At 61.2% G+C, this 12,499-nt stretch overlaps 1 protein-coding gene across 9 annotated transcripts in view; it reads right to left on the bottom strand.

Annotated features, from left to right (window-relative positions):
* BCOR (BCL6 corepressor) overlaps positions 1-12,499 on the bottom strand; it is a 58,080-nt gene that overhangs the window by 27,024 nt on the left and 18,557 nt on the right. For all 9 annotated transcript variants that reach the window (XM_072349296.1, XM_072349314.1, XM_072349280.1 and 6 more), the window contains 2 exons: positions 1,228-1,359; positions 482-560 (listed from right to left, as the gene is read on the bottom strand). In XM_072349296.1, coding sequence (XP_072205397.1) covers positions 482-560; positions 1,228-1,313 — 165 coding nt within the window. In that variant the 5' untranslated portion in view covers positions 1,314-1,359. The remainder of the gene's footprint in view (positions 1-481; positions 561-1,227; positions 1,360-12,499) is intronic.

The raw sequence follows: 12,499 nt of genomic DNA, 5'->3' as shown, positions 1-12,499 counted from the left end.
AGGGAGAGCAGGAGGGAAAGCCTCCTCCTTCCTCCTCCTCTCTTCCTCCTCCAGGAGCTCCCCCTCCTCCACAGCTTGATTGCAAGACATCTGAGCACGCAGAGCAGAGCCAGGTCAGCCATCGCTTGACAACAAGGCGCTGAACTTCTCTGCTCGCTGCTCCCCACATGCTCTCAGAGGAGGAGACCGTCAGCTCTGGTGCTCAGGGACTACATGAACCGTTTGTGGTAGACATAGCGGTGTGCTGTGTGGCATTAGTCATAACGGAGCGAGAGGAGGATGAAGTCATACAGCAGCACACACCACAAAGTCAGAGCCAGGAGGCTAATGAGATAAACAAGCAAAGTCCCATTGCACCGTTCCACAGAAACAATCCCTACGTGCCCCTGCAACAGAATGGTGTCTGAGTCGCTTCTCCACATGCAACATGCGGGAACACCGGCAGGTGGGGAGGACAGATGCGACAGCAATAATTTCTTACCACACTGTGATTCAGGTGGTTTTCTTCCCTCAACTCCAGTCTGTTTTTCGGTGCATCGCCATCATTAACTGGGATTTTCCTATTAAAAAACAGAAGATTGTTACTGGAAAGCACCCCACGTGCTATCAGCCCAAGCTTGTATACTACAGCAGCCCTATCCCATACTGTATTTAGCTGTCTACGCACAGTGACTGCTTTAGCAAGAAAGGACCTTTTGAGAACAAAACACACTGATCCCACCTCAGGGCAGCCTCTTCCATTGCTCACAATTGTTGTCACGGTTTCCTATTCGTCCCCCCTTACTTCTTTCATTTCCGCAAAGAAAATACACTGTTTTAAACATACCCTTTCCGGGTACCACTCATAAATGCTGCAACGGAGAAAATTAGAACACACACACTAATGTCATACGACTGTCAGCTGTTCCATGCTAAAGAGGGGGCTGCACATCTGTGCCATAGCAGTGCTGCAGCACTGGGACTTGTTATCACGGCAAGCACCGATAAAGAATATACCTTAGTGCCAAATTTCAAATCCCGGGGATAAAAACCGCTGACATGCAGCAGAAGGAAAGTTTCATCATTACCCCAAAGAACTCCCTTCAATCAAAGCACTTAAAGGCACACATCACTTCCATCAGACATCAGCGCCCGCATCGCCGCCACCCCCGGCACCCAGCTGATCAGGAGGCAGCAAGCACACGGTGAGGCCTTGGCTGCACAACTTGCAGCAGCTTAAATATTTACCTGTCCTCATTAATTCCACACATGCGGACCCTTTCATTGCTCATCCAGCTATGAACGTTGCCATACAGGGGGGTTGCAGAAAGCATGACGTCTTCTTAAAAAAATCACTGCTTTTCTTCACGGTTTTATATTCTATTAAAAAAAGAGGGGGGAGGGGAGGGGGGGGAAAGAAGAAGAAAGTTGAGCAGATTTGTCTAGGAGGAAATGCAAACATCAGAGCGGAGCGGGCGGCCTCCCTCCGGGTCATTAATAATGAATGCCGCGTTGGTGCGGGGAGCGCGCTGCCTCCACCAACCGCTAAGGGAGATACCCTGCAATAAAGGAGCAAATTGAGGGCATTTATAGGTCAGAGGAGATGGATCTTTTCCCCAGCGCACGTCCAGAAAATTAAGTACCATTCCGGGCTATCGACAAAGAAAACTTTCCCTGGCGCGTTCAATCGGAGCATGCTGCGATTCACACCGGCACCCAAACACCCACCTCAGTGGGGTCTGAGCAGCGGGTTCCCCACAACAGGCTGGGGCTGGCCACAGCGGATGAGAGGACGAGAGGCAGCCACGTCCCCACACCCGGCAGCAAAGGGAATGCCTCTCCCTCCTGCCGCCACCTCCGCTCGCATTAAATCCTGCTTTGCTGCATGAGCGAAGTGTCAGGACAAGCTGCGTTTTATTAACAGGATTAGCGCGGCGCATGATTTATTCCGGTGCAAGATTTTAATTGCTCTTCGGAGGTCGAGTCGTCGCTTTCGACTGCGCTTCAGCCCGCATCCCGCTGCTGAACGCCGGGTTAAGAAGTAGGGGGAGCCTTAATGCACAGGATATCCCTCGGCTCTTCCTCTCTCGCAAAAATAGAAGCCCACGAGCGGGCGGCACAGCGCGCACAGGGCTGACCGCGGGGAGCTCGGCGCGTAGCGTCTCCCACCGCACGCAGCTTCCCCAGCAAACTCATTTCCTTTGTTAGGCTCCGGGATATGCAAATGACGGCTTTGGCGTTTAATGGGGAAAGAATCCCAGATTGCGCCTCAGCACAATACTTTGCACACGTGGGGAGGGATGTAAGGGCCCGAGCGGCGTTCGCTCCCCAACACTTTCCTCTCCCCTCGGAGCGGCCTTTTGTGCAGAACTCCGCGTCTGGAACAAATGTATATTAATGGCACGGCGCCGTGACCCTCCTCTCTCCGGCACCGTTCGCTCTCCATAATGAAGCCCACAAAAATCGCTGCGAGGAAACAAAAATCTGCGGAGATTACAGATCGCGCTATCATTCAGAAGGAGTTATTTCACTGCAAAGACGGTTTCTGGACAGATTTACTGGTTTCCAGATGTGCCGCTCGTAATGTTTTCAATAGAGGCAGCAGCAGCATGGCTGGAGTGATTTAAGGCTTTCCGTACGGCTGGTGGCCGCACCGCTGGGAGCCTCGCACCCCACTCCTTTTGGGGCCAGCTCTGGGCTTCTCCCTGGATGCGGACGGCAGAGATAAGGCGCAGTGCCTGCACCGGAGCAACTAACAAAGCACAGAACCGCACTGGAGGACAGGAGTCTCCTGAGTCAGAGCCCTTTGGGGCATGGGGTCACCAGCTGCAGCCCCACCCCCTAAAGCCACCCCGGGCACACACGTGCGCTCAGCACCCCATGAACCGCAACTGCGAACTGCAATGGGGTAGAAGTCTGCTAGTGCCAGCCCTCCCATCACTGTAGCCGCACCTCCGGTCGCACCCCTTCGTCGTCTCCCCTCCGGGAGTGCGCGCAGTACTACGAGAAGGGCACTGCTCCTCTATTTATATCCGTCTTCCGCGAGGGCGGCCCCGTTACGAAACCCCGACGGCATGGAAGAGCGGTGCGCAGCGGGGAGAGCAAGGCCGCGTCCCTGCATCCGTCCCTCCCTCCCTCCCCCTCCGTCCCCTTCCTCCTCCTCTCCCCGCCGTGCACCGCCCGTCCCGGAGCGCCACAGCCCCCGGAGCGCGACCGGCATTTCCTCCGGGAGGTGCGTGCCCGATAGGGCCCTCCGCGGCTAAATATAGGCGGTGATGCGCGACGGAGGGAGGCACGGGGGGGCTGGGGGGGAGAGCGAGACGCGCACACGCGGTTCCGCAGCGCTGCCGCCGTGTGAAACCAGCTGTGAGCGGCGCCTGCAAGCACTGACCTGCACGCAACGCCGTGCCGAGCCCAGCCGGGAGCGCCCGGCCCCTCACCGCAGGGGCAGGCGGGGGCACACCGCGCTGCTCGGGCGGCGGATTAGAGTGGGGAGCGCTCGGGTCTCCCTCGCAACGTCAACAGACTTTTGGCAGCCGTCGACGCCAGCGGCAGCACCAAGTTTTGTTCACGCGCTCTTTGGCGTGGAAACGAGAAAAACACGGTGCCGGGCGGCAGCAGGAGAAGGAAGGAAGGCGATTCCTCGCGACCCCGGGAGCCGAGCGGGGGGTGGCCGTCGAGGGGGGGGTCGGGGGGGGGCAGGACGGCCGTCGGGGAGCCAGGAAGCGGGGCGGGGGGAACGGCGCAGCGGCGCACGAGTTCCCTTCTGGCGCCTTTCCTCTTTCCACCTCCAGCCCCGCCTGGCTGCCCGCCAGTTTCCACTGCACAACCGCGGGGCCGGCGGCAGCGCTGCGGCTGGGGGGGGTGGGTAGGGGGGAGAGCGAGGGCTGCGCCGGGGGCACGGGGTGGGGGGGGGGCGAGCGGGCGGCAATCGAGGGCGGCACCAGCGCTCGGTTCCAGGCCGCTGGAAGGATCATCGGTAGATTTGCGCAAATCCCGGCGTGGGGAGAGAGAAGCAATCGGGGAGTAGTAGCGATCTCCTTCGATTAGCCCTCATCTGGAGTTTGATTTAAAGGGCAGCGCTCGGGCGGTATTTATAAGCTTAAATGCGGGCGGCCGCTGAGAGCTACGCTGAGCCGCTGCGTTCCTTGCCTCCTCGAGCTCCAGTTCCCTATCGCTGAGCCCCGGCAGCGGGCAGCGAGCTGGCATCGGCTGCGTGGCTCGAGGGAGGGGAGAAAGGCTGCGCTTTTTGCAAAATAAACGGTAAAAATAGGCAAAATATCGCCGGCTATTTGTTGCAGCCTCCCCGCGGCATCCCCATCGGCCACACCAGTTCCAGAGCCGGAGGAGGAGGAAGCCGCAGGCTCGAGAGCCGCCGCTCGGCTCCGCGGATTAGAGCACGAGTGTGACCTTTAGTCGGGACGTGTGGCATTTCATTTAAGCGCAGCGCCCGGCACAATGCGCCAGCGAGATCGCTAACCCGATTGGAAATCCACCTCGAGCCGTGCGCGGCTCCTCTGCGGGTCCCGATGCGAGGGCTCCGCCGCAACCCCCTCCCCCCGCACCATCACGTGGCGGACGGCGGACGGGACTCGCCACCGGGTAAACACGGGGCGGTCCGGGGGGGCGCCGCGCCGCGCCCGGCTTCGGCCCAGCGGAGCTATTCCCCCCCACACCAACACACACACACACATACACACATACACACACATACACACACACACATACATACACACACTCTCTCTCTCGCGGTGGCCCCGGGGAGGGAGGGGCGGTCCGCCCCCCCCCCGCGCCGTCTGTCACGCCTTGGCCCCGCACAAGCAGCGCCGGAGCGGCAGCAGCGCTTTCCCCTTTCCCATATGCCGCGAGGCGAATCGTCGCGCTGCTCTCGGCGCCGGTTACAGCCAAAAAGGGAGGAAAGGGAAAGAAAAAAAGAAGGGAAAAAAAAAGAAAAGTTTTCAATTAATGATAAGCCCAGAGACCGGGGAAGGGGGCGGGGAGGCGGCCAATAAGAAGGGAGAGGCAAAATGGCTGCGAGCCCTCGGGCGGACCTGCCCGCCCCCGGCCCGCGGGGAGGGAGCTCCGGGGAAGCCCCGCTCCGCTCGGAGGGGCTGCCCAGGGCTGAGGGTCCCCGGCTTCGCGGGGAGGATCTCCCGAGGATAGCGGGGACGCCGTGCCGGCAGCGCCGTAGGGGCGGCAGCGCGCCGGCAGCCACGACGCCCCCCGGCCCCGGCGCACCCCGCGGTCCCCCGCGCGTCCAGCCGCAGCGCTCCGGAGGCGGCGGGGAGCGCGGATCGGCGAACCCCGGCTTCCCCGTCCTCCCTTCCCCCGGCGGCAGCGCGGCCCCCTCCGGCCGCCCACCCGCCGCGGCATCTCCCCGCCCGGCCGCCCGCGCCATTTTAGAGGCACACACACACGCGCGCTCGCCCACGCTCGCTCGCACACACGCACGGAGCGAGGTTTCCGCCGGAGCCAACGGCACGGCCGGGCCCGCAGCGGGGGGGCGGGGGAGGGGAAGCGGCGCTCGCACGGCCCCGCGGCACCGCAGGTAACAGAGGGCCGCGGGGAGGGAGGGAGCGCTGCCCCGCGCGCCCCCGCCCCATTAACCCGCCGCGCCCTCGGCGCCCCGGGAGCGCTCATTGTCGCCTTTATCCCGGGCGGCTTTGGCTTTTCAGGAGGGCGAGAGAGAGAAAAGAGGGAGAAAAAAAAAGAGAGAAAGAAAGCAAAAAAAAAAAGAAAGAGAGAGAGAGAGAGAGAAACCCCCCGAGCCAGCCCCTTCCCCCCGCCCGCCCCCATTGTTCGGCCGCGGGAGGCCGAGCGGTGGGCGAGCGCAGCGCCGGGTCGCCATTCCCGACCCCCCCCCCAAACGCCCCGTCTATCACAGCAACTTCAGGGCTGGGGGGATCCCCCTCCCCTAGCCCCCACCAATAAATTACGACGAGAGAGTTGGACCGAAGGCCTCGCTCCCCTCCGCAGCGCTACGCTCGGTACGCGGCCCCGTTGCCCCCCCCCCGTCGCACCCCGAGGGCCGTTCGCGGCCGTCCGCCCTCTGTTCCCCTCGGGGCCGCCCGGGCTCAGCGCTCCCAGCCCCGACCGCCGCCGCACGGCGGGGAGGGGAGGCCCGCCCCGCATCCGTCGGGGACGTTGGGAGATATTGATCACGGACGCCTTCATTTTGCATAATTGCGGCTGACAGGGCCTGTGGTTCCCTCATTTACGGAGCAACAGCTTCGAGGGGCTGATGGATGGGGAGCGGAGGGAGCCGCCCCCCCGCCCCCCCCCGGCTCCACAGTCCCACCGGGCCTCCGCGACTCGGGCTGCGAATGGCTGGCACGGCTCGGCACGGCACGGCAAGGCTTGGCTCAGCTAGCACGGCTGGGCACGGCACGGCAGCGTAACACAGCTCAGCAGGACGCGGCTCAACAGGACACAGCACGGCACAGCTCAAGGCGGCACGGCTCAGCACAGCAAGGCTTGGCTCAGCACGGCACGGTGCTTTCCCCGCTGCCGGCTCAGCCCTCAGCTCATGAAAAGTGCATGGGAAGTTGGGGCTTAGCCTCCCTTTTCTTTCTGTCTCCCCTCCCAACAACTCGCAAACAAACGGCTCAGTTTCTCCTAAACAACACGTAAGAATTACGTTATGCCTCTTAAGTTCAGGTCGGGCTCATGGCTGCTGTTTCTCCCCCCTGCTCGGGAAACGCTTCCTGAGCACTTCTGGAAGCGCTGGCGATTCCCCAGCCAGGGAAGCCAACATCTCTGCAGCCACATATCCCAACTCAGCATCACCTCCTGCACCGCTCTGAAGACGTAGAAGGGAAAAGAAAGGGGAAAAACGGGGGGGAGGGGAAAGAAACCCCAACCAGAACGCCGGGCTCTTCAGGAAAGCAAATAAAAAAGAGGAAAGAAAGATAAAGGAGGTGGGGGGGATGAAATAAAGAGCAAAAGTTGCCGTGCGCGCCGATGCCCCGCGGCGCAGAGCCCCCGCGCCGTGCCGGCCCCGCTCCCACCGCGCTGCTCCGCGCCGAGACAAAGCCGCGATCGGAGCGCGCTGCAGATGGGCGGCGATGGGTTTGTGCCGCCGCTCAGAGCTTTAATTACTCGTTCTTGATCCGTGGGACTACGACACGACACCGCCAAGGTTAAAATGCCCTGAACGGCTCCGAGCAGATGTGAACGAGTTGGCAGACGCGCAAATGAGGTCTGCCTCTAAGCATGATAACAAGTGACTAATACATTGCATATCGCTGAAAGAAAATTATTTTTCTCTAATTTGCATTAGCTTTTTCTCTTCTTTTTTTTCTCTTTTTTTTTGCCTTTTCCTTTACGCCGGCGACATTCCCCGCTCGGAGGCTGCAGCGTAATCCTGCAAACACCACGGCTGGCTTTCAGAGGCGGTGGCAGGAGGCAGAGATGGCGGTGTTGGGGCCGTGCGGCCCTGTTTATCTTACCGCCTTCCCTCCCAGGCGGAGCGCGTTTCGCAAGCCCTATTCCTGCACGTGTCACACCGACACCCTGGCAGAGGAATGGGGGCTAAAACGCTGCACGAAAACCCGAGTGCTCTCACCGCTAACATCACCCATAGAGAGCCATGGGGACGGCCAAGGCCAGAAGGGAAAATAACGTCCAAGTAAAGAGGATTGGAGGAAGACAGATAGAAAAAGTGGGGGAGTGAGCATTCCCCGCCCTCCTCGCTTCCCACCCCAAAGCTGCCTCGTCCAAAACAAAACAAAACTAATCATAATAAAGAAAGAGAGAAGGAAAAGGCCCTAGTAATGTGGAGGTCACCCGCTATATAGAACAGAGTGCTTTGGTAGGGAGCAAAACGGTGTCGTGCACAAATCTAGGCCAGGACCCAGTTCTGTGAGCTCCCTTGGGTTTCCCGAGGCTCTTCCACAAGGGCCGGGAAAGCACTTTGGGTGCAGAAGCAAACTTCGAGAACAGGCAGCGTTTTGTTCCTTATGCCTCAAATATACGCATGGCTGTAAATGCACACGGATGTATCCAACAGCGGGCCGAGCAGAGGCTCAGACGAGCACCCCCTCCGCTCAGGCACCGAGGCCGCAGCAGCGTTTAGCCCAGCACCGCCAGCTCCGGGGGTGCGGCCCGCCCGGGTTATCTCGGCTGCAGAGCGATCCCAGGAGGCCGACACAGCTCCTCCTCCCGCAGCACGTGCTCCGAAGGCAAACACGCACCGCACGGTCCGCTCCTCACGGCTCCGCTCCCGCACGGCCCCCGCAAGGCCCCGCGGCTCCAAGGCTCAGCGAGGGCTGCTCCGGGGCAGCCGGGGATTTCCCGGCCCGGGGGGTGCCCCGCCGCTGCCGTCCTTCCCCGTGGCCGGGAGCTGCCTCTCTCCCCCCCGGGAACCGCTGCGGCCGCGGCAGCGCTTTGTGTGCGGGTGCCGGAGAGGCGCGGGCCGTTCGCGCTCCAACAGCTGTCACATTATTTGCGCTGGCCGTAAACAGCCTTCGCGTTCCCCCCAACCCCCCCCCTCCCCTTCGCCACATAGTTAAACCCAGACTAACAATCCGCAGCTCGACATCAAACCAACAACAGCAGCATTGTGTCCGCCCTCGCCTCTCTACCACCGACTCCCGCAGCTGGTTCGCTCCGAACGATGAACCCCCCCCAGCCCCGCCCGCAGCCCCCCGCACCGAGCGGGGGTCGGGCGGAGCCTCGCCGCCCCCTCGCCGTCCGCCCGCCCCTGGCAGCGGCCCCGGGGCCGTCCCCGCGCCCCGAGCGCACCCAACGCTGCACCCTTCCCCGCGGAAGGGGGACAGACGGTAAAAGGAAAAACAGCGCCGACCCAAAGCGCGTGGCACGTTCCGCGTCCCGGTGGCACCGCGCACCCACAGCCAGCGCTGCGGTGGAGGTGCGGACGGGGCCGGGGTCTAACGACCCGTGCCTCCCACCCTGTGCTCGCTCATCGCTCTATCGGCGACAAAAGTTGGTGAGGTGGAACTCGCAGAGCAGCAGCGAGGGGAAAATAAATCAGTTCCAGGAAGTGCTTCCTTGCCCACTGTGACACCCAGCGCTGCCCAAACTAAGCGGCTCTACGAGGAAACTGCAACGGGGTGCATTTCTTTGAAATGTGCCCGTTGCACCAACTCCTAGCGTGCACTTTCTCGGTGTTTACGTGCAGGTTTGGAAATGGCAGCGGCACAGGGGAAAAGCCAGCTTCCCCAGAAGCACGCCTCCACCTCATCCCCATCGCCATCCCACACCAGCACAACGGGTCACCCACCAACTGAGTGCATCTCCCACCAGCATCCCTGCTGGATCCGCTGCCCACACACAGCCCCGGCCCTGTGCCATTGGCCAGCCGCTGCCTCTCCACAGCGAGCAATCTGCTGGCCTGGTGGAAACCACCGCTCACAAAACAATGTCAGCAAAGGCTGAGCCACGCTCGTAAGAGAGCGGCGATTCGTGCTACCGAGGCTCTCTCAGCACAAAGGCTTTTAGAGGAAGAGGAGAGTGAGAGAGGGAGAAGGGGGAAAAGAAAGAGGGAGGGCTCTCGTGTTTCAGGGCCGCTGTCCCCTGGGAACCCAGAACCAAGTGTAGCTTCAATCAAATGCTGACTTCTCCTCCGGGAGCTCGGTCGGAAACCTGATCTCACCAGCTCCTGCCTGCCTCCGCGCATATAGGCTGCCTTTTCTTTCATACCAGCAATTTGTATAAAGAGGAGAGCCAGTACGGTTTATTGCAAGCGAGACCTCGCGGTAGCGGATCTAGAGAGAGATTGCTGGAGCTAAAATAAGACAACCTTCAAGCTGCCTGCTCGGGGCAGGCCACAGCGCTGCCTCCCCAGCTCCCGTGCATGGCACTGCAAGCACTGCACGGCGCAGCGTGGCACTGCACGGCACGGTGCAGCCTCCCATGTACCTCCCAAGCCCCGTGTCCTCCAGAGCTGGCAGCAGCGCCCCGGGTTGGGTTTTTGCACAATGCCAGGTTGCGCTTCCATTCAAACGTTCAGCCCTGGAGGTCGCTTCCTGCTCACAAGAACTGTTCCGGCTTCCCCTGCTGCTGCAACTTCAGGCGGAGCAGTTCCTCCCCATGGGAGCACCGCCGTGCCCTTGGGCACAGGGCTCCCCCTGGCACTGCAGAGCATGGCACAGCACAGCGTGGAGGTGTGCCCGTGGAAGGAGGATGATCCCTCCTGGCACAGCACAGTGTACTTCTCGCCAGGCTGCTTCGTTCTGCGCGGGGCTCTGCTCATCCCCTTTGAGCCTGACTGCTGACGTGGGGGAAAAGGAGCGCAGGGATGGGAGCCAGGGGGACACAGCCCTGGGCAGAGCTTCTCCTGGCACGGCTCAGCCTCCCGCAGAGCGGGGGTGAGTGGCAGAGGCTTAGAAGCAGCACAGCACACGGGGGCACGGGAGCAAAGGGGACTGCCTGGAGCTCAGGAATCCCTATGGGATCTCTCCATAGCCAGGGGCTTTCACGTGGAGAAAGTTGGTTTCACAGAGGGGATCTGCAGAAAGAAGGGGAGCCCTGCACATCCCTCTCCACGTCGCTAGCAAGTTTTCTGGAATTTCAGTCATCTGTTCCTGCCTGCCTCGATGCACAAATGCCACCTGGAGCTGCAGCACCCCCAGCCCTCCCACAGACGGGCAGACCCGTGCCAAGCGCCGACCGCAGCGCTCCCGCACAGAGGAGGAGATCTGACTTTTAACACCCGATGATGCAGGCCCGGCTATTTTGCAATATGCAAATCCCGGAAGGCGCACCGGGCCCCAAGGTGAGGCATTCCCCAGCGCTGAACCAACACACTCGGGGAAGCGCTGGGGCAGCTCCGCTCAGCCGGCACCTCGCAGAGCAGCACGGCACCGCACCGAGCGGCGGAAGCTCCCGAGGCACCGAAGCGCGCTGCGCCCCGTGCCCGCCCCCCCAGCACCCGGAGCGGCGCAGCGGCAGCACACGGAGCGCTGGGGCAGAGCCGAGCGCACAGCGCAGCCCGCGGCCGCCGCTCGCCCCTCCCGGCGGGCGGGCGCAGCACAATGCCGGGCCCCCGGCCCCCCCCCCCCTTCCCCAGCGGCCTATTGAGCACACTCGGCTCTTTATCCTCCCGATTCCCAGCGCGGCTGGTGGATTCTGTGCTTTCCACTTTAATTGTCTTATCCAAATAAAGCTTTGTTTTCCTTAGCGCCACAATCCCAACATTCAGCCCCAGATTTCCATTGGACAGAGGAGATATTTTATTCGGCGATTGTTCCGCCGGTCGGGGCTTACACGGCGCAGCGCTGGTTGTGTGCCGCGCTCACAATGGGGCTTTGCAGCCCCGCTCCGGCCCCGTACGGCCGTTTTCCAACGCGATCGCGACCGGAATCGCTTCTCTCCTCATTTCCAACTCTACCCCAGACTTGAACAAGTCTTTCGGTTTGCACCTAGACAATAAATTTCGTTTAATTTAGCTTCCGGTCTTTAATTTTAGCAGGTCTTCTTTTTGCATGCAAATCAATATGGCAATTACCATCTAAAAGCTCGCCCAGCCCCAGGTCAATGTAAATTGATCATTGTCCGCCTTCTACAAAATAACACCGGGAGTCTGCGGTGCATAATGAGATTATACTGGAAACTGTCTTTCAGATCGCCAATTATATTTCGAGCAGGCAGGATCCTCGCGAGCGGACCTGTGAGCACGAGGCACCGAACCCACAGGCACATCGGGTTGGGTTTAGGGGTACAAGAGCCTCCCATCGTCCCAGCACCATTTCACAAGGCGTGAGAGCAGGTGTGTTCATGCGCTCGCTCTTCCAGCAGTGGAAGGGGAAAAAGCCTCCCCTCCACCACCAACTGCTGTCCAGCAAACAAGGGAAAATGAATTCCCCATTGGAAAGAGGGAGAACTTTCCTCAATCTGTGCTCGCTGAGAGCTCTCGGCCTCCTCCTCCCGTCCCCACCTCAGCTGCTCACCCACCCGAAGCAGCGCTGCCAGGGGAGACGGCCCTGTCCTCGGGCCAAGGGACAGAGGGAGGAGGGAGGGAAGGTCGCCTTGAGCGGCAATCGCTGGAGCGAAAGGCCGTGGGGACGAGCCCAAGGCAGGCAGCTGGCGGTCACAGGAACTCCCCCTGCCTGCAGCCACAGCCTGGTGCTGCCTGCTGCACGCACGGCAAGGCACGGCACGGCTCTTGCAAAACCCAGTGCCAGCAGCAGGCCAGCTCCGGCCATCCGTTATTTCCAAAGCGATGCCGCTGAAAGGAGGAAGCACTCGACTCGGCTTCGTGTCACTCTTCCCAAGCCCACACTACAACGCGATCTGCTGCAGCGCATGAGGGAATGATAGTGCACCAAACACCGCTGAGCCCCGGGCACGAGCCCTACATCGCCACCCACACCTGCACAACCCAGAGCCACATCCTGCTCCATGCTGAGTGCCCAGTGCTGTGCCCCTGTCACTGAGCGCGGTGAGAGCCCTTAGTGGGCAGCCCCACACCGCAAGGACTGCTTTGGCATGTGCAGCGCTCTTAGTTTGAGTTGCGGTGGCTTCGATCCATTTTTTCCACATCAAAGACCTGAAAACACGC

This window comes from Excalfactoria chinensis, chromosome 1 (assembly GCF_039878825.1).
Source record: "Excalfactoria chinensis isolate bCotChi1 chromosome 1, bCotChi1.hap2, whole genome shotgun sequence".
Lineage (NCBI taxonomy): Eukaryota > Metazoa > Chordata > Aves > Galliformes > Phasianidae > Excalfactoria > Excalfactoria chinensis.
The sequence above is the reverse complement of the archived record's forward strand: the minus strand, read 5'-3'. Positions and strand labels throughout refer to the sequence as shown.